Source organism: Mytilus galloprovincialis, chromosome 4 (genome assembly GCF_965363235.1).
Source record: "Mytilus galloprovincialis chromosome 4, xbMytGall1.hap1.1, whole genome shotgun sequence".
In the NCBI taxonomy this organism is placed as follows: domain Eukaryota; kingdom Metazoa; phylum Mollusca; class Bivalvia; order Mytilida; family Mytilidae; genus Mytilus; species Mytilus galloprovincialis.
In genome coordinates, this window is record NC_134841.1 from 81,491,089 (window position 1) to 81,512,272 (window position 21,184).

Below are 21,184 nucleotides of genomic sequence, written 5' to 3' on the forward strand. Positions count from 1 at the left end.
CCATTTTGAATATATGTGCATGCTCTTTTAGTTCAAAGTTAAGTGACATTTAAAATGTTTTATTAGCTTTTCAGAGTCAAGAGAAAACAACTAGACCATAAATTTATAGAAATTATCAATCAAGAAGATGTGGTATACATGGTATAATTGCCAGTGAGACAACTATCAACAAAAGACCAAATGACACAAAAAATGTGAATATACATATCATACAATTGTGTATGACAGGAATCATATTTTGTATCATTTTAAAACATTATTTTTTTTATAAAATTATTTAGTACTTAATTCCAATAAAATAATTTTGCTATAAACTTAGAGATCTGTGGTATGACTGACAATTATACATTTATATATCCACAAATGACAAGTAACTAATAACCTTACTTTATGTCTTTACAATGTTAACTTATTCTAATTTATCATGTTTATAATATGCTAGATTCTTTTATTTTTATTTTGCAGAATTTGCCATCAACTAATTCAACTTTAAGGACAGAGATTCCAATGGGACACTGAACTAAAAGATACACACATGTAACTGGACTACCTATAGACGACAGAGAACAAATATTGTTTTATGACATCACAGAAAATGCCATATATGGAAAGATTTTCAAATTCCATCTGATGGTCAATTCTCCATCAAGTTTCCATGCATATTACATGTAATGGAAAATATTCCATCAGTTAAAATGTTCCATCAATTATCCATCAGATGGCAAAAATACCATCAATTATCCATCAGATGGAAATTATGCCATCAGTTTTCCACCATCATGATTACAAATTCCATCAAAAAATTTCCATCAACCATTTTTCATCATTGATGGAAAGTTGATGGAAAGCTGTTCCAATACTCCTTCAAGATGATGGCATTTGTTCCATCACAAAATTCCATCATGTTTTGATGGAAAATCTAGGGAAGGGTATTTATATCATGTTTTATTGAAGTAAAAAATCACTAGAATAGTATATAGTCGTAATAAAGCCTCCATACCATATTTTGGTGAGGAAGGATAACATGAATAACAATATTGAGAAATATTTTTTTTTAATATTAATGGCATAATGTTAAGTTGGTTGTAATATTTAAAACTTTCAGAAAATCCATACATTCTAATTGGGATGAATATTTGTGTACCAATGCATACTAAAATCTTTCAAAAGGTTACAATATTATCTACCCATACAATACATAATTTGTGTACACAATTGTTATCTAACATTTTTTACAAGATAAATTTATGTCACATAATAACATAAACAATTTCCTATCTTTTGATTTTTAATATTTCATTGACTCAGGACTTGATACAAAATAGGAATTAGAACAGACAGTATAAAAATTATGGCGTTTTCCCAATCACTTCATAAAAGTCAAATACCTATCAACTGTCATTTGTGTGATATAGAGAAAAACATAAAATGGAAATGCCTTGAGTGTGAACTTTTAATGTGTGACAATTGTAAAGTAAAGAGACATCTTAGGATTAAAAACTCAAAGGACCATAAGGTGATAGATATTAAAGATAAAAGACTGCACAGTGAGGAGTTAGATTTCACTAATATAATATGCAGAGACCACCTAGGACAAACTTGTTGCTTTTTTTGCAAGTCATGCAACAGTCTTGTGTGTCCAACTTGTGAATCGAAAGTACACAAGAAACATGATTTAATTGAAATCAGGGATGCATATAACATAAAAAAAGACAAACTGAAAACAGGACAGAGGAAAATTGAGACAAACAAAGATGAAGTGCTCACCAAGAAAGGACATTTGGAAAAACTTAAGAATAGTGAAAATGCTAAATATACAAGAGTCATGAGGAATATTAAGAATCAAGAAGAATCTTTGAAACAGGCTGTTGAAAAACATATTGAAAAAATAAGAAATGAAGTGGATCAAGATCGAAAAACTGTTATGCAATCCATTGATGCTGACCTTGATACCATATCAAGATCCATGCAACAGTCTGATGAAAAAAACACTGAAATAGAAGATTTAATCAACAGCACTAACAGTGCTAAGTTTTTCCATGAAGTAGGCAGAATTGAAAATTCAATTGATGTACCAGCACCAAAAACCAAGTCAACCTACAAATCTATACCAGACTTTGTACCAGGGGAGATATATCAGTCTAATGTTGGAGTGTTACAAAGTAAGAACAGTCCACTAGAATTAAGTGTTTCTCTTAATATCAATAAACAATATCAGACTGAACTTAGCCATGTTACAGATATAATTCCTTGTTTATATGACAAGTCAATCTTCATGAATTCCAATTTAGATGCACAGCTAATGAAAGGAAATTATGTAGGAAACAATTTGAGAATATCTTCTCTGAATATCAAAGTATATGGTATGGCACTCACAGATGACAATGACATATTACTAGCTACTGGGAAATCTAGAATACAACAACTCAGCACAAACACTGGGAAAATAACAGACACGGTGTATGATATCTCACCTTTAATATCTACAACCGTCCATGTGACAAGCAATAACAAAGTCATAATAGGAGTTTTTAATAGTGAGGTACAATATAAGGTGATAGTAATGAATAAGAAAGGGGAGTATGAAACTGTGTATGAACATAATCAACATAATCAACCTATGTTTAATTATCCCCACAGTATAACCAGTACCGGTAATGGGAATATACATGTGGTGGATTATTACCCAGGTAGTGACAGAGGTAGAGTGACTGTGTTAGGACAGGGAGGGGGTATAATCAATACATATACAGGACATACAGAGATCAACAAGGACATACCATTCAAACCAACCAGGATAGTGACAACACCTAGAGACAATGTTATTGTGGCTGATATGGATATTCATACCTTACATATATTAGACAATAATGGACAATTACTGACATGTTATAAAACAAAAGAAATAGGAATATTGTGTCCATTCTCTCTTGCCTTCACACAAAAGGGACAACTTTTGATAGGCTGTACTCGACCAAAAGGCAGCACAACCAAAGAAGCAAAGATATATGAAGTGAATATATCAGAATGTTAAAAAGTAAGTGACAACATTTTCAGTAAAGCTACTTCTTGTAGACATCAGATGATTTGAGGATTTAATAAATATTATGGAAAAGAGAAGATGTGGTATTGACTGCCAATAAGACACCTTTCAACTAGAGAATATAGTTTATCAATACTCATTTAAGTCAAGAATTCTGTGTTTAATGAATTAATATGAATATCCATTGGAATTCATAAGTGATGATTATTTTGTTATTTTTCACAAAGTTAACTTATTGCATTTTCTATTTATTAACTATATATTTTTGTAATTTTCATAGATTCACATGTTGTCTTGGTCAATTAAGGATGAAAAGATTGAGAACACTGGATGGCAGTACAGATCTAGATATACAACAATCAGATGATTAGACTCTAACTTCAAATATATAAAATAGTAGGAATTAAATTCAACAGTGTAAGAAAATTAGAATACAATTTAAATAATGTCTTATCAAAGAAAATTTTGATTAGAAATATTCTTTTAACAAGTTTATCACATACATGTATTATCATATGCTTTTTGTCATGTCACCACCTGTTTTTATTAATGTAAAACTTTTGAAAATGATAGTAATTTATCTTTATTAGAATATTTAAACTTGGAAGTCAGGGTTTTTATCTAGTACCCTAGTTTGAATCAGTACTTTTTATATCTTCTAAAGGAAACTTTTAAATAGGCAATCCCAGTATGATTATGACTTTTTCCTTAGAATTGTTGTTGTTCTAAAGCCAGATATTTTTATATTAAAAAAGTCTTTTCTAAAATTTAAAATAACATTTTTGTGATAATTTGGAGTTTTGGACTCCATCAATTCAGAGATTTTTTTCTGTAATCTATAATGTTTAGTTCAAATGATGTTTGTCTTTACACAACTTTATTATTTAAATTTGTATATACCAAATTTTTTTCAGGTACATATACATGATATAGCATAATATTTTCTTCAAAGCAAATTACTTCATTAATATTTTGTTGTATATATTCTGTGTAGTTTTTTTATTTATTAAATATCAGCAAGTTCATATATTTTATTATTGTTATACTTTCCTATATTCAAACAACTGATAAAATACTCCCCAAAATAACCTCATTTCTTGTGAGAAACTCTACATAGCCAAAATAACTCTTAGCTGAAAAAAAACATTTATGCCTTGGAAACTTTGTATAGGCTTTGAGTTATTTGAGTCAATTTTTCTTAGAGCTTTTGTATCCACAACATGCAAATAAACAATTTTGCAGCACTTTGTGATGCATATAAATTCTTGAATGTATTAGCTGCATGTTTCCTTCAAGCACTTAAAGAATTAGAATTACATTTATAACAACTATTTCATGTCACATCTGACTAAATTGCAGTCTTTTAGAGTAGGTTTCTCACAAAAACTTGCGACTAAAATTTATCTGACGACGTAAGTCATAAATAATTCAGTATACTTCATTCAATCTTAATTGTAAGTTTATTTTTGTGAAACCAACTCCAAAGGTACCATGCAAAATTATTATTTTAAAATAATTTGGTATATCTGTTAGAGTTATCTTTCTTTTTATACTATAGGAGATGACTTTTTACATGCCATGTTGTTTCATATTTTTTTTATATTGTATTGATTATTTCAATAGTGATAATTAGTCATTTGCTTTCTACATGATCTATCTTCTACATCATAAAAACAAAATATATTAACAATTAAATCTAACTGTAACAGTAACACATGTACTTTATAGTAAGTTCCAGTAAGAATAGATTTGTTCACAAAATGAAAGAAGAGGGTCATTTTATAATGTAAATTACTGTGGTAAGGTTTTTAAATTGTCAAGTTGTCTTATTTCTTTTGTGTAGGAGACATCATTCTAGATGTTTAAGTACATGTACACTGACCTTCCATGATTTTATCATCAGATACTTGGAGCCAATAGTTTTTTTTCTAAACTTCATTAAATTTTTAACTCTGATGAAAAATTGCTTATTTCTGTAATACATATTGTTTTGCAATTTCTAAATATTACCATTGTTTATTATATATATATGTAAATGTTATGTTTTAACCATTGTCTTTTGTAATAGTATTTATATAAAATTGTTATTATTTGATGGTGACACTAATATCTATGCCAATCCGAAAAAAAAGTATAACCACAGTTGTAACAAACAAATATTATTATGTTTTACAGGTAAGTCTAGTATGATCATTGATTTAAGTTATTTCAGGGACATGGAATGATTGATTGATTGATGGCTACTTAACATTCAGTAGTAAATAAATTGTAAACATGAACTTTGATTGAATGATTGATTGATCGATGGGGAGAAAAAACATTTTAGGAACTATTGACTATATACTGTTGTCTGTTCTTATAGGTAGAGGAAATCAAAGTGCTGGGTAAGAACCATCGACCTCGGCATTGAGGAACACTAATCATTGTCAATTAAGGTGGTACCTTACACCTTAACTAAAATTAATTTGGCTCGTTTAATTTTCTTAAAATTTTGACAAAGTATTTACTTTGACCATTTGACAAAAATATAAAAAAAATAAAAAAAATTGAACCAACCGTTTAATCAGAAAAATTACACTGGTTATATAGCAATTTGACAAACACTTATTTTTATCATTGAGAAGCTTAATATTCACGTAACAACACAACGTCATTAAAACGTTCTGCTGAGTTTACAGAGTTATCTCCCTGTAGTGTTAGGTGCCACCTTAAGATTGGTTCAAGAGTAGAAAAAATGACAAGCTTTTATTACATGGTATAATAGGAAAAAAGTTGCCCAAGGCTCATTACTCTGACAAACAAGTCACATCAGAATAATAAAACAGAATGATCAACTGCACATCACATATTTTTTTCAGCTTAAAGCTGCTAAACATACATACTTTTCTTTCTGTTCTAGATGAGCAGTTTTCTCTAGAACTATCTGCTGTAACTGCTCTAACTGTTCATTGGCAGGCTTAGGTTTATCTGACTGTAATGCAGACTCTAATTCTTGTTTAACCAATGATAGCTCATCTTCTCTTTGTCTTAGTAGTTCATGAAGAACCTATAAATAGAATCTCTTAGTATACCTAAACATATTTGACATTTCATCAAGTGAATGAGAGTTTCTTTATATGCACATAAGTTGTAACTTTTTATAAATAAAAATTGACTTCTCTTAACATTGAAAGTGGAAAGGGATTAATAGAAGTTGCAAAACTTGATTCCACTATAAATAAATATGTTTAAACTAAACATGGAAATTGTTTATCAAAAGTTTTATATGGCAAAATGCTAAAAATAATAAGTAAGAGAAAACAAAAAAAATTTATAATTGGTAAAACTTAAATATTCAACTGTGTTCAATGTAACATTTCTATCAAAAACACTACATTACAATATAAATTGAATTGACAAACCTGGCTATGTGAATCTGCTTGTTCTGTGAGCTGTCTAGATTCCCAAACCAGACGGTCATTAAGCTCCTTCAAATTATTCAGTTCTTGTTCCGCCTCTCGTAACTGACAATCACGTAATCTCAACATATCCTTCAGTTTAGATGTACCTTGATCTGCTGTGTTGTATAGTTCCATACTCTCTGACAAAAGTTCATTTTGTTCCTGCCTTTAAAAAAAATCAAAATGAAGAGAAAAAAGTTCAAGTGTGTCATGTGTTCGATATAGACCTACATTTTCTCTCTGAACATTTAAAAGAACAGTTGAAAGTCTTTTCACCTTTAATTCAGGGTTTATTCAAATCAAAACTGAATTTAGATGTGATGAAGAAAACACTGACTTCATCAAAAGACTACAAAACTGTTTACATGAAATAAGAGAAAAAAAAACTGCCATCATAATTATGATAATTAAAAAGTCACTTAAGGTGTTTTTAGTTGTCATTCTTTACTTAAGTTCAGAAAGTTATGATAAGTTTCTTTGAAAAAGACCACATTGCTAAATTATGAATTCATCTGACATTTAAACCAATAAATTAGTATTTAAACATTCAAGTGGTTATAACTCCATTCAAAAGCCTTTGGCATGCTTTGACCAAATGTACCAAAAATTCTTCCATTTCATATCTATCTTATTATAGTTTATACATGTTATAGTTCCAGGAGAGTTGCCAAAATATGTAAAGCCCTTAATAAAAAATAATGTCTATTTGACCCCTTAACTTACATGTATAATATTCTAGGTGGCTGTCAGAACTAATTGTATCAAGAGCATCATTGTACAAGAGGTGGGTCTTGGTGGCCAAGTGGTCTAAGTAGTTAAACAACTGTATAACTAGCCTAGCCTGTAAACACTTAGATTATGAGTTGAACCAAACATGTGGCATCTTAATTGACTAGGATCTCCAGTTTTTCTGCCAAAAGTAGTCTCTCACAGAACTCCAAAAAACAGCCTATAAAGTGTTGAAAGTGGCATAACCATCACATTTTCATAATTTGTAAGTGGTAATTATCCCTATCAAAAGCCTAATAATTTTCAGGATTTAAAACTACTGCCTTACATTATTTAAATAATAGACTTACTGCTTATTGCCTAGAATTTAAGCTTAATGCTGAATTTCACATTTTGTCACTAACATATATACTTACTTCATAGCCTCAAGTTCTGTATTAAGCTTTCGTACTTGGTTTTCTTTCATTTCCAATGTTTTCCTCAATAACCCACTGTCCATTTGTACTTTTTCAATCAAATTTTCTCTATCATTTTCTAAAGATTTCCTTTCATACTCTATCTGCTGCAAACTTCTTTCAGCTTCTATCAATTTCTGATCTTTATGTTTCAACTCATCAGACGCTGCCTGTTTAATGTGATCTAACTCATTGTTGACAGCATTTAATTCTTGTTCTTTAGTTTCTAGTTCTTGAAGTAATTTCTTATTTCCAAAATCAGCTGATTTGAACAACTCCTCCACCTCATTCATCAGCTTTTCTCTGTCATGACGAAGTCTTTCTGCATCACAGTTGGCGTTTGTTAGCTGGAGATCTTTTTGTTGTAATTCATCCACTAAATTTTGTATAATGTTTTGCTGACTTTTAAATCTTTCCTCGGCAGCAGTTTCGACTCCATTCAGAACATCCTCTGCATTGTACAATTCATCAGAGGACTTCCAAATATTCCTACGGGAGCTCATAACATCCTTGTTCAATTTATTTACTGTGCTGTCTAAAGGATCATAACTATGACTTCTTGACAAATAATTACCTTGCCTCCGGTTGTTACGTTCATACTCTCTAGCACTTTCCAGTTGGCCTTCTAATACCCTAGCATCATCTTTGTAACTTTGGAACAGAGGAGATTCTCTTCCATAACTTTCAGAACTAGATCTCCTGCTATCATAGCTTGATGACCATTGTCGACTTAAATTTTCTCTGTTTGCAGTTTTTTTCCTTGAGTTATGTCCCTTATTATCAAAAATTGTAGTTCTTGATCTAGGTTTAACACATCCAACTTTAAATGCATGTTCAGAGTTGAGATGCAGTTTTAAATCTCGTAGAGATGTAAATTTTCTACTGTCTCCACATTTAGGGCAGCGATATGGTATGATGTCTTTCAAAAAGTCTGTATTCATGTTTCTCCTAATCTTTTAATCTTTTGGTTCATGATCCAATGCCTAAATTTGAAAGATAAGATGCTGTTATCATTTTATAAACTTACCTTTAAGCATTTTATGTATAAGTTTGTGTATAACTGCAATAGAAAATTAATGTCTCAAAATGAAAACAATGATCAATGGTCAATAAATATTTTAATCTTTTTTTTTACACAAAAATACTAACTGATAAGTTTTAAAAATTTGGTATTACTTAGGATTGTTCAGTTTTTCTATTTAAATAGGTGTACTAATATCTAAAAATAAAATTATTGCCTTAAAAAGATATGGAATTCTATTGAATAATACATGTAAAAGATGACAGTAATTACCCAAATATATGGAACAGTACATGTACAACCAACCAAACCAATCATCAACACCACAGTGACACTATCATTCATATAAAATTCAGAAGTATATTTTTCACATCAATATTACCTGTAACTCAAATACATGTATAAACAGAATGTGTAGAATAATCCATCAAAATAATTTAATCTGGTCAATTTTCACAAATACCTCTAAATCCATATCGTTTATTCTCATACAGAATCCTTATGAAATTTGACATAGGTAAAAAAGCATGAAAATATCTTAAACCTGTCACAAATTGGAAAATAAAAAAATATATCCATCCAAAATAATACAATATTATTGTTTGATTGTATATGTAATCAATAGATAAATACCTGAATAGTTTTCTTTCTGTAACAGGTGGTGAATGTGTCATTTCATTGATCTTTGAATTTCAAATAACATTTACTGTTCATGTAATGGATCTAATTCATTAATCTTGTATGAATCCATTTTCTGTAAATAAAAAAAAAAACAATTAATCATGGGAAAAACAATTAATTCAGGACATGATAGAGCAGTATTCTGATCATTTTCAAGCATGTTTTAGAAAATGTAGCAACCATAAGCAAACACATGTACATTGTACTTTGATTCTGTCATGAAACATTTCTCATTCCTTTAAAACTGGAGGCTCCAAGGAGTCTGAATCGCAATTACCTGGATTCAACAGTACTTTTTATGACAAAGTTTGTTTCATATTCAAACTTGGGTTTCAGAGAAGAATATTTTTGCAAAGGCTACATATACCACAGAACCACATTTTGTAAATCCCTGGGACCATTTATATGTCACACTCTTGTGACATTGAATATAATCATATCCACAATGATAAGTTTTAAAACAGTCAATACAAATAATAAGCCATTAAAATAAAATTGATGTAGGTTTTTGCCAAATAAAAATAATATTCTTTACCATCAAATCAATTTTAGTTAGTTGACTGGTAGCTGATTGCATTTAAGATTGTTTAAATCTGAACATTTTGAGCTAAGAATTACCTTTCAAATATTCTGTATCAGGTTTTATAATGTTTTACAAGATATGAGACAATTTTATGTTCTGGTTGGTTTTTTTTTGCCTTAGTAGCCATGTAAGTAAGTTGATGAAGAGACTTGAGACATAATTCATAACAAAGAATATTCTGATCTTCTCTGGTTTGAATATTCCTAGTGGTTTGAAAGAATACCTATAATTTTTAATAATTTTTAAAATAATGTATGACTGAGCAGACTCAGACACCTTTTGACATCAACAGAGTCCCAACTTCAAACATCTTTTTTCACTAACAGTACTTAACAATTGATTATTGTTACATTCAATAAATATATTATATGTGTCATGTTTGAGTTGATTTTTATTTTCAAATTTTACATTAATATTTAGGTTGGACAGCTCATGACAATGCATGATCAATATTTTACATCTGAGCAGCAACTAAATATTATCTCATAATTAGTTCCAAGGTGAGTTCAAATGGCAGGGCCGTAACTACCTATGAGGCAGGGGAGGCAGTTGCCTCCCCTGAATTTTCTACACCAAATTGTTTTTTGAAGTAATAAAATGAAATATTGACAATATGTACACGAAGAACTTGAATTTATATTATAAACAACACAAGTTTTCAGTTTAAACAGTGTTATCATGATACGTGATATATCTGTCATTTTCCGGATTTTTTTTACCGAAAGTGAACCGTTTCAGTAATTTTTTTTTTCGTGTGGCCGTCCGTCTGTTCAGTATTCGCACGAGAACACATATGAAACTTTACTTTCGACAATTTTGAATAAGACTTAACTATTCACATTTATTTAGGGGCTTCATTAAGCAGAGGAAGTTCCCTTTCATCTTTTATGATATCGGAATTTCGTTACCGGCTGAATCAGCTGTTGGGTCATTTTTTTAACGTCTCCCGGCCGATCGTACGAGAACATTATGGTCAATGCCTTAGTAGTTAAACACTCCCATTCGTTGAAGTAGAGACTTTCTAATATAAGTATATACTAGTTTAGAAAGTCCCTGGATGTAGTTATATACATGTCTGTTCAGCTTTCAACAATATTGAAATTCAAGGTCCTGGACAAAAAAAAAATATCTTGCTTTCTATGATCTTGCTTTATATGTTTTTTTAACTTAACAGTTTGTTTTCTAACAAAAATATCTTTAAATACAGATAATAATTGTTTGTATAAAAATTGCTTCAATGATCCAGCAATACTGATGTTTCTCAAAGTAAGGAAATCGAAGGAAATCGGGTGATTTTTAGCCATATTGAGAACTAAATCCGCGGTCACAATGTATTTAATGTTGATAATTATAGATCAAAGTACGGCCTTCAAGACGAAGCCTTGGGTCACCCCGAACAGCAATCTCAGTTTGTTTTTGCATAAAAATTACTTCCAGGTTCAAGCAATACTGATGTTTATTAAAGCAAGTAAATCATTTTTAGCCATTTTACTGCGAGAAAAAAAACAGCGGGGGGGGCTGAGCCCCAAATCACCCTCTCTTGGGGGCCTCAATCTGCAGCCCCCAAACCCCTGCCTCCCTTGAATTCGAACCCTAGTTACGGCCCTGAATGGTACCTGGAACATTCATAGTTGTGATACTTATTCCTGTTGAGGGTTTCTGTTGAATTCTGAATGTTCATGTAAAGGTACTCTTATGCTCTTATGAACTTATACAAAGAAAGTTTAATAAATCCGATTCAAGGGAAAGTAACTCTTTATAGGGTTCTAGTCACATAACTTTGTTATGTCATGTCATGTTTAAAAATTGCCTTGAATTTCAGCAATCCATTTTAAGTCAAAGATCCTTTATAAATGAGATGTCAGGTCTCAGGGTTGCTCTCAGATTCAGCTTTGGTTAGATTTTAATTCACACAATTTTATTGTTTCAGTACCACATCATATTGTTTAAATTTACATTGTTTGGTCTATTAGTTTAAAATTATATGATCAAGAAATTCAAGGTTACTACATATTCCTTGTATTATTTAAAATTCTGAACGAGGCAATAAATACAATTTCCTTAACAATATGAAATCCATTAAAAAAAATATGTTTTCCACTTAAAAAACATTAAATCAAATTATAAATTATAATTCATTTAATTTCAAAATAAATTTTTTTCTTAATTTTTATTGATACTTATTTTGTGAATTATGTCACCCTCAGGGAAGATTAGTGTTATAGCTTACTATGTAACCCTCTTTAAATAAAGTATTGTTAATATTATTATTGAACTGTAGTATATTTTTTTTTTTAAATGCCTAGAAATTTAAGCTATAAAAGGCCTTCAAATGACAAATGTAAAAAAAACACTCAAAAGAGAAAACTAAGGCATGATTTATATTTAATGCGTTTCCCTCAGTTTTAGTTTGTTACCCTGATTTTGTTTTTTGTCCATGGATTTATGAGTTTTGAACAGCGGTATAAACTACTGTTGCCTTTATTTACATTACAAAACAATACACAAAATTAAACATATGATACAAAAAATTTATCATATTAATGATCTGATTTCAAAACACTGAAAAAATGCAATAAATCTTAATCATGATTTGGATAAGTCTAACACTGGTGATACTTTCTTAAAGAATATTATGTGTAATGTGAAATTCAAATGTGTATCTAAAAACTTAGTAGATGTAGTTTCAACAATCAAGTTTTTGAAACTGGAAGAACTGTTGGTTATTGAGATAACAGAATGGTAAGAATATTTTATGATAACAAAAACGTCTTGCAGAAAATCTTTTACATAGATATAGGAAGATGTGGTGTGAGTGCCAATGAGACAACTCTCCATACAAATAACAATTTAAAAAGTAAACCATTATAGGTTAAAGTACGGCCTTCAACACGGAGCCTTGGCTCACACCGAACAACAAGCTATAAAGGGCCCCAAAATTACAAGTGTAAAACCATTCAAACGGGAAAACCAACGGTCTAATCTATATAAACAAAACGAGAAACGAGAAACACATAAAATTGAGAAAGGAAATGGTGAATATGTCAAAGCGACAACCACCCGACCATAGAGCAAACAACAGCCGAAGGCAACCAATGGGTCTTCAATGCAGCGAGAATTCCCGCACCCGCAGGTGTCCTTCAGCTGGCCCCTAAAATATGCATAATAGTACAGTGATAATGGACGTCATACTAAACTCCGAATTATACACAAGAAACTAAAATTTAAAATCATACAAGACTAACACGTATATATTACATAAACAAACGACAACTACTGTACATCAGATTCCTGACTTAGGACAGGTGTAATACAATTTTTTTCATAGAATTATAGCAACTTATAACTTTTTGTACAAAATTATAAATTAAAAGATACCTAGTTACTGTAACATTTTCCTTTAAATTTTTCAGTACATGCGGATAAAGATATATAGTACATGTAATCTTCACATTCATGACATTGCTAGAAAACAAAGAAATATTGATGCTATAATGTTAAAAATGTAAATAATGTTATACAAAAAATCAAGGACGTATAACTAACATACGTCCTTGACAGGACAGTACAGGAAATACACAAACAAAAAAAGAAAAACATTGTTTTAACAAAATTATAAATTTTATGTTCTAAGGGAGCTACCATTTGATTTTTATGGAGGGGCTAAGATGAAAAATTTTGTCCTGCCTTTTTTTTAGCTGTAATCTCTGTCCTGCCTTTTTATTTTTCACTCTGTTCGGTCCTGCCTTTTTTTGTTAGTTTATCCTGACTTTTTTTTACCTAGTCGTCCTGACTTCTTTTTTTTTGCAGGTGTCTCATCCTGCCTTTTTTTTTACTCAAAACTCCTGTCCTGCCTATTTTTTCAAATTTCACCCCCCCCCCCCCCCCTAAAAATCAAAAGGTAGCTCCCTAAACTGAGTCCCTGTGATACAGACATCAATCCTGCATTGTTTGGTGCAATATTTCACACAATTAAAAGTCATAGAAAAACTATTTGTGTCCTCATCAATTACTGAACTGATACATTATAGATCACTCCCAATGACCCTTACAGTCTATACTAATCAATTTAAAAGCTTCAATAGTTTTAGAAAAATAACTTCAAATGGTAGGTAATTCCAATCATTTATAAAATTATTTGATGTGAAAAATGTCTTAAAAGAAAAGAAGTGTTACTGTACATCTAGGACCATCAGGGAGGGGGGGTAGGAGGGGTCCTGATCCCAAAATCCCGGGCTTACAACACGAAATCCCGAAGTCCCGATTTAAAAAAATCTAAATCCCGAAAAAAGAAAAAAAGAATTCCCGGATCCCGAAAGGGTCAATCCTGAAATCCTGAGCTTAAAAACACCCGATCCCGGAGTCCCGATAAAGGTCCTATCCCCCCTCATCAGGCATCTATCTATGTTTCACTATTTGCATTCTTGGAATCTTGCCTATGTAGATGTACTACATTATTCCAGCAAGTTGTAATTTGTTAGTAGTAAAATTAACATGTGATCTTTTCACTACAATTCTTGCATTCTAGCATTCACCTTCAGATATGCAACATATTTGTGTGATACATACATGTACAATAGAATAGAATAGAATTTTATTCACCAAATTAGGGTCCCAAGAGGGCTTAATAGCATGCAAACAATGTCATAAGAAATGATACACAATAGATATGCAACATCAGTAATAAAAATACATGAAACACACCCAAAAAAATTATAGCAAAAATTATGTTGACTCAAGACTCAAATGCAACAATGCCAACAGCCAACACTGCCAACAGGTAATTGTATTTCAATAACTCAATATACAAGAGGCTTAATGAGATTGTGTGGAACAAATAACATATAATAAAGGATAACTGATGTTATGTTTACATTGTACATGTGGTAATATTGTTGTGTAGGCCGGAATAAGTATCCGTTTCCGAATGTGGTTTAATTTATTGAGCACGTTCCTGGTTTAAACTCATAACTTTTTCGTTTCATCTTGTTAAGGGAAATATGAAAGTAACAGTCGAAATGTCGAAATATCACGGAAACGATCAAAACATTGCAAAATAGACAGAATGATTTGATTGTGTAGTCATTTTACGCAAATCAGGTTTGTATACCTAGTGTGTGAATACCAATGTTTTATTTAGATCCCCCGAATTGCAATATTTTTATCGACTTCGTTGACAAATGACTCAAAAAACAAAATACAAAAATTATCACAAAAATACTAGAAGATCATATATAGAACTCCGATGTCAAATAATTCCTGATCAAATGGCAAAATCAAGAGCTCAAATATATCAAACGAATGCATAACAACTGTCATATTCTTGATTTGGTACAGACATTTTCTTATCCGGAAAATGGTGGATTTAACCTGGTTTTTTTTAGCTAGCTTATTAAAGGTATCTGGTCCGTTCGTGCACAATATACTTTCGCACCCTACACATTCACACCTCACATGTTCGCCCCTGAAGTCTGTTCGCACCCTGCACGTTCACCCCCAATTTGTATTGGTAACGATGATTACGAACTATTTTCAACACTTAAGGTTCATGTGGACCCTATGGCTAAAATGGCTGTATTTTCACCTCAAAATTTACTCTGAGTACAGGCAAACCTGTGCATCTGAAAAAGTTTTAAGGCATAGCATGCCCTAGATAAATAGAATTCAAATGCATTGTATGAATTCGAAAATTTATAACTTAACTGGATTTTGCCGTACACTTTTTTTCGTCCCTGCAGAAGATGATAAAATTAACAAACAGTTGAGTTTACCTTGATATGGTCCACTCAGGTACACAGTTTAAATGACCAATTATTGTTAGGTATCTATTGTTCATCTCATGTCCATGTCAAGCAATACAGCTCACTTCAATTATTACCTGTGGGGAAGTTCTCAAACCTGTTTCCCAACTTAGTTTATTTTGGCACCTTCTGGAGGAATGAAAAAAAGTGCACGGCAAAATCCTGGTAAGTTTTTATTTTTCTAAAACATAAAACATATTTGAAATTTATTTATCTAGGGCATGCCATGCCTGGAATTTTTTACAGATGCGCAGGTTTGTCTGTACTCAGAGTAAATTTTGAGGTGAAAAAACGGCCATTTTAGCCATAGGGTCCACATGAACCTTAATTAAACTTTGTAAGTATCCCAATTCCTTTTGAAACAATGACAAAGAAATATTTATAGCAATACACTAACCAAAACATGATTAAGATTTTATAAACACATAAAAAATGTTGTCATAATCTCCCTTTATTTAGATTCAAAGAAGAAAAAATATATAGAGAGTACATTTTTGTAATACACTAAACCTTTACTAATACCTAAACATGATTAAGATTTATCCAACACTTAAAAAAATATATTTATAGCAATACACTTACCATGCTTACCATTTATTCAAAACGTTGTCAGATTTGCACTTAATTGACTAGAAACATTGGGGAAAAAAAACATTTATTTCAATGCACTGACCATGCTGACACCAAAACATGAGGGTTTGGATGGGGTTAAATGATTAAAGAATAATGCCCTTAAAAATTGAAGATTAGAGAATAACGGGCAAAAAAATTGAAGATTAGAGAGAAAAAAGGGGTTAATTTTTTGAAGATTAGAGAAAAAAGGAGTTAATTTTTTAAAGCTTAGAGAAAAAAGGGGTGAAAATTAAATGTTTACAGAATAACAGACCCATCCCCCCCCCCCATCCAGACCCTCAAACATGATTAAGAATTATCGAACATATAAATGAAATACTTTTAAAATTGTTGTCAGAATCACACAATGATTTTTTTTTATAGCTATAAACTTACCATTTTACAAAAAAACTCACATTATTTAGAAATAATGATATATATTTATAGCAATACACTTACTAAAACTCGGTAGAATTGGGTGCGAACGTGTAGGGTGCAAACGGACTTTGGGTGTGAACATGTAGGATGCGAAAGTGGAAGGGGGCGAACGTGGATGGGTGCGAACAAGATTGGACGCAAACAGACCCGGATTCCTAATTATACCTCGTTTAGCTCGTTTGTGGGACAGTCGCATAATGTCCAAATGTGGTTGTGTTATTTGGTTTACATTAGTCCAAATAATTACGATGTCTTGAGAGGCTTTTATAATTTTTTGCTTTAACGCCTTACCAATGCTTACAGCGCTCTGGAGGATATTTGTTTGTTATTGGTTTCTTATCTCTGGTGAATATTTTGTATCATTTGGGAATCCATCTCATGATTTTAGCATGGGTTGTCCTTTATGCCGATACTTTACCCCTCACTATCGCTCATCGCTCAGGGTAAAATATTTTGCATAAAGCTAAGGGCCAACCTGTGGTAAAATCACTATATATTCAAACCCCCATGAATTATTCTTAAATATGTTATACATGTACATAGTATATAAATTTATATTAACTTAAATTTTTTTTGCACAGTTTACATATATATATATACATGTATAAATGCCAGTATATTTCCTTCACTTCACTGTGGCACAGAGTACTATACATAACATATATACAATGATGACAATACATTGTACATGTTGAATAAACCAAAAAGTACAAAATCAAATATATATATAGAATAATCATGATAATATAATAGATCATTAATCATAATAAAGGTATTGAAAATCAACGAATATAGATATTACATTAATAAAAAGCTTTTGAAAATCAATAATATTTATAGATACCACATTAATCAAAAGCTATTGAAAATCAACTTATGTAGATACTACATAAATAAAAAAACTTACGAAAATCAACAAGTATAGATCTTTACCACATACATTGTAAAAAATAAGCTTTGGAAGATTCATAGATATAAATATCGTGTTATTACAGTGAATCAGCAAGAACATATACCATGTATACATGTAGTTACTAATAAAAACATGTTTTTGTACCTTGAATAATCAATTAGCTAAATTGTGCATTGCCAACTATTTTTACTTTCAGAATTCTGACTGTCTAGAATCATAATTTAAAGATGGCTGATGGCAAGTATTTTTCTCTATGAGTTCATACTGTCATTGTGAGGTCATAGATATATAAAAAAAAATGTATACATATACACCTGCAATTTGTATTGAAAAGAGTTTCTTGGTGAAGGCACAAGTACATACGTGTACTAGTGTTTTATGATTTTTATAAGACTATTTAGTTTAAACAGTAGTTCCCAAGGTTGCCAGACATTAGCACTAATTAGGTAAGACCAGTAAACATTGAAAAAAATTGTAAATGTCCAGTAATGTGATATGCATTACTGGACCAGTAAAAATTTTGATTTGGTCCAAAACTTATGCATAAACATGATAAATGTCCAGTACGAATGAGTGGTCCAGTTAAGAAGAATTGTCTACATTTACTGGATGAAATGTTAGGTTGATTTCTTAAATCCTTGGAGAACACTGCATGCCATTCATGTGATGATTTTAAATATTACAGTCATGTATTGTTAAAGATAAAGTTTTAGGAGCTTCTTTATATCAATAACTGTATGGAGTATACACAAATCTATTTACAGAGTACATGTAGTACCAATATAAGCATGATAAGTGGTTGATCATTGTGAATAGTTTATACTATACATTGTCCAAGATTGTTTGAACATCTGATGGGCTTTGAAACAAGTCCTAAAAAAGGCTGTCAGATGTAAATGCAATCTCAGACTGAGACTACACTGTCATGACTGTACGTTTCATACAATGTAACAAAATGATCAGTTAAATTTTGATTTGTTCATTATTAATCGCCAAAAAAGGTAATTAATGCCATTCATTTCCCTTTTCCCCATGTTGGAGAGCAAAATGCATGTCAATTCCTCGCCAACCAGTTTACCATGCATCTACCTAGTCAGCGAAGGGAAATAACTCCAACTTGAATACCATCAATTGAAAACTATCTCTAATATATGATTCAGTATCAATCAAGCTAACAATCCCCAAAACTGTTCATGAAGAATTTTCTTTCTATATTCTCAAGGCTTGTGATTGCTCTTTGTTTTTTTAAAGAACTTGCATGGTTCTGGCCCTTCTAGAATTTCACTTGCTGGAACTAGTGGGCTTGTAGTTAATTGTTAATACTGATATAAGTCATGTAAGTTGGCACATTCAAAACTAGTTTGGAATTTTTATTATATTTGTATTGGCAATCATTTTTTTTATTCTGATACTTTATATAATTTAGTTGACCACTATATAGGTAATTTTAGTAAAAAGCCCTCAATCTCAAGTGTAATGTAGTTTTGATTTGTAGGTGATGAAAATGGAGCCAGGAAGAAAATGCAGGAGGCTACAGCTAAATTTTTAGAGCGACGAAATAGAGAGCATGAAACAGTCGACACTGAACATGGACGCATTGTTATGCCCTCCCTATCAAATAAATGGCAAACCATAATTGATGATACACTTAGTAAGTAACTGTTATTGATAATTGTGTGTTTGATGTGTGCAGTAATGACATTAACCACTTATGAATTTGATTTCTCAGCACTGAGTGTAATTTTGGGAGGATAAGAATTGAGCATTATAAGGGAATGTATATAAAAGTTATGGTTAAATTTTGTGTTTTTATTTTTTGATATAATATAGATATATAAATATAGCAAAAATTATAAAATGCATAAATTAGATGTATATAATGCAATGGATACCTTAATTAAAGGGGTTCTCAGGTACGAGATATTTGAACAATTTAAAATAAGATTGTTTTGGTTTAATCATTAATGTAAGTGAAATACATGTAATGCAATAATAATTCGCTTTTAGCAGCCAGTATTAAAAGTTCAATTTTGTCTAAGTAAGCAAAGAAACATCGATGATGAATTATTCACTTGCAAGTGAATAATTCAACCTCATTGAATTAGTATTCATGTGACCTTCAATTTAACCCCTTTAAGTTAACTAGATATGAATTACACATGAATTATGTGTGTTATTAAAAGGAAAAGAATGTCGACATTGAAAGTGAGACAAAGGTAAATCATTTGATTGACTAAATAAAAAACTTATTCTTATAAAGGTAAAAACGATGATTAACATATATTTCTAACCAAAAATATGAAATAAAACAGACATAAATTCTAATCACACCAGGCCAGTTCGCTATCTATTTATATCTATATTTAAGGTTATATCGCTTAAGTAAGTTTTTGAAACATAGGTCAGAAAGATTTTTAAATTCCCATTTGTAGATATTAGGTTGGTCAACAAGGCCAACATGACTGAAGTAAACATATGCATTCATTCAACAGTTATATTCTTCCAATATCATTAGACATGTTCTAGAGTTATCTCTTGTTTTAAATAAGTTTTTTTTTCTTACATTTGTTATCATGGTTATGTAACTATTTTTAATATATTTTATTTGCAATGTTAGATTGATGTATTCTTTTGCAATCCTTTATACATAGATTCATTTTTATACGACCGCAAAATTTTTGCAGTCTTATATTGGTAAGACGTTGGCGTCGTTGTGGTCGTCCAAAGACATTTGGTTTTCGCACTAGAACTTTAGTATAAGTTAATAGAAATCTATGAAATTTAAACACAAGGTGTATGACAACAAAAGGAAGGTTGGGATTGATTTTGGAAGTTTATGTCCCAACAGTTTAAGAATTAGGGGACAAAAAAGGGCTCAAATAAGCATTTTTCTTGGTTTTCGCACAATTATTCTAGTATAAGTAAATAGAAATCTATGAAATATTAACACAAGGTTTATGACCACAAAAGGAAGGTTGGGATTGATTTTGGGAGTTTTGGTACCAACAGTTTAGAAATAAGGGGCTAAAATAGGGCCCAAATAAGCATTTTGGGGGTTTTTGCACAATAACTGTAGTATAAGTAATAGAAATCTATGAAATTTAAACACAAGGTTTCTGACCACAAAAGGAAGGTTGGGATTGATTTTGGGAGTTTTGGTTCCAACAGTTTAGGAATTAGGGGCCAAAAGGGTCCAAAATTAAACTGTGTTTGATTTCATCAAAAATTGAACTATGAGGGTTCTTTGATATGCCAAATCTAACCGTGTATTTAGATTCTTAATTTTTGGTCCCGTTTTCAAATTGGTCTACATTAAGGTCCAAAGGGTCCAAAATTAAACTTAGTTTGATTTTAACAAAAATTGAATTCTTGGGGTTCTTTGATATGCTAAATCTAAACATGTACTTAGTTTTCTGATTATGGGCCCAGTTTTCAAGTTGGTCAAAATTGGGGTCCAAAATTAAACTT

At 30.9% G+C, this 21,184-nt stretch overlaps 3 protein-coding genes across 10 annotated transcripts in view; 2 read left to right on the forward strand and 1 right to left on the reverse strand.

The window, feature by feature from the left end:
• The window catches only part of LOC143073111 (uncharacterized), a 36,407-nt gene extending 21,545 nt beyond the window's left edge, over positions 1-14,862 (reverse strand). The window contains exons 1-5 of one of the 3 annotated variants that reach the window (XM_076248427.1): positions 14,827-14,862; positions 9,322-9,442; positions 7,629-8,650; positions 6,445-6,649; positions 5,926-6,089 (exon numbers count right to left, since the gene is read on the reverse strand). In XM_076248427.1, coding sequence (XP_076104542.1) covers positions 5,926-6,089; positions 6,445-6,649; positions 7,629-8,608 — 1,349 coding nt within the window. In that variant the 5' untranslated portion in view covers positions 8,609-8,650; positions 9,322-9,442; positions 14,827-14,862. The other 2 variants (XM_076248428.1, XM_076248429.1) reach the window with 2 other exon arrangements.
• LOC143073113 (uncharacterized) lies at positions 1,336-5,139 on the forward strand. Its single transcript, XM_076248437.1, has 2 exons — positions 1,336-3,037; positions 3,324-5,139. The coding sequence occupies exon 1, from the start codon at positions 1,352-1,354 to the stop codon at positions 3,032-3,034; it is 1,683 nt and encodes a 560-aa protein (XP_076104552.1). The 5' UTR covers positions 1,336-1,351; the 3' UTR covers positions 3,035-3,037; positions 3,324-5,139.
• LOC143073112 (uncharacterized) overlaps positions 14,708-21,184 on the forward strand; it is a 52,922-nt gene continuing 46,445 nt past the window's right edge. For 5 of the 6 annotated variants that reach the window (XM_076248430.1, XM_076248433.1, XM_076248435.1 and 2 more), the window contains exons 1-3: positions 14,901-15,052; positions 17,913-17,953; positions 19,212-19,367. In XM_076248430.1, the coding sequence (XP_076104545.1) occupies positions 17,944-17,953; positions 19,212-19,367 (166 nt within the window). In that variant the 5' untranslated portion in view covers positions 14,901-15,052; positions 17,913-17,943. Of the gene's footprint in view, positions 14,733-14,900; positions 15,053-17,912; positions 17,954-19,211; positions 19,368-21,184 lie in introns of those variants that run through there. The other variant, XM_076248432.1, reaches the window with a different exon arrangement.

Bases quoted from the DNA above. Each gene is read 5' to 3' on its own strand.
- LOC143073113 (XM_076248437.1), top strand. From the start codon at position 1,352: ATGGCGTTTTCCCAATCACTTCATAAAAGTCAAATACCTATCAACTGT.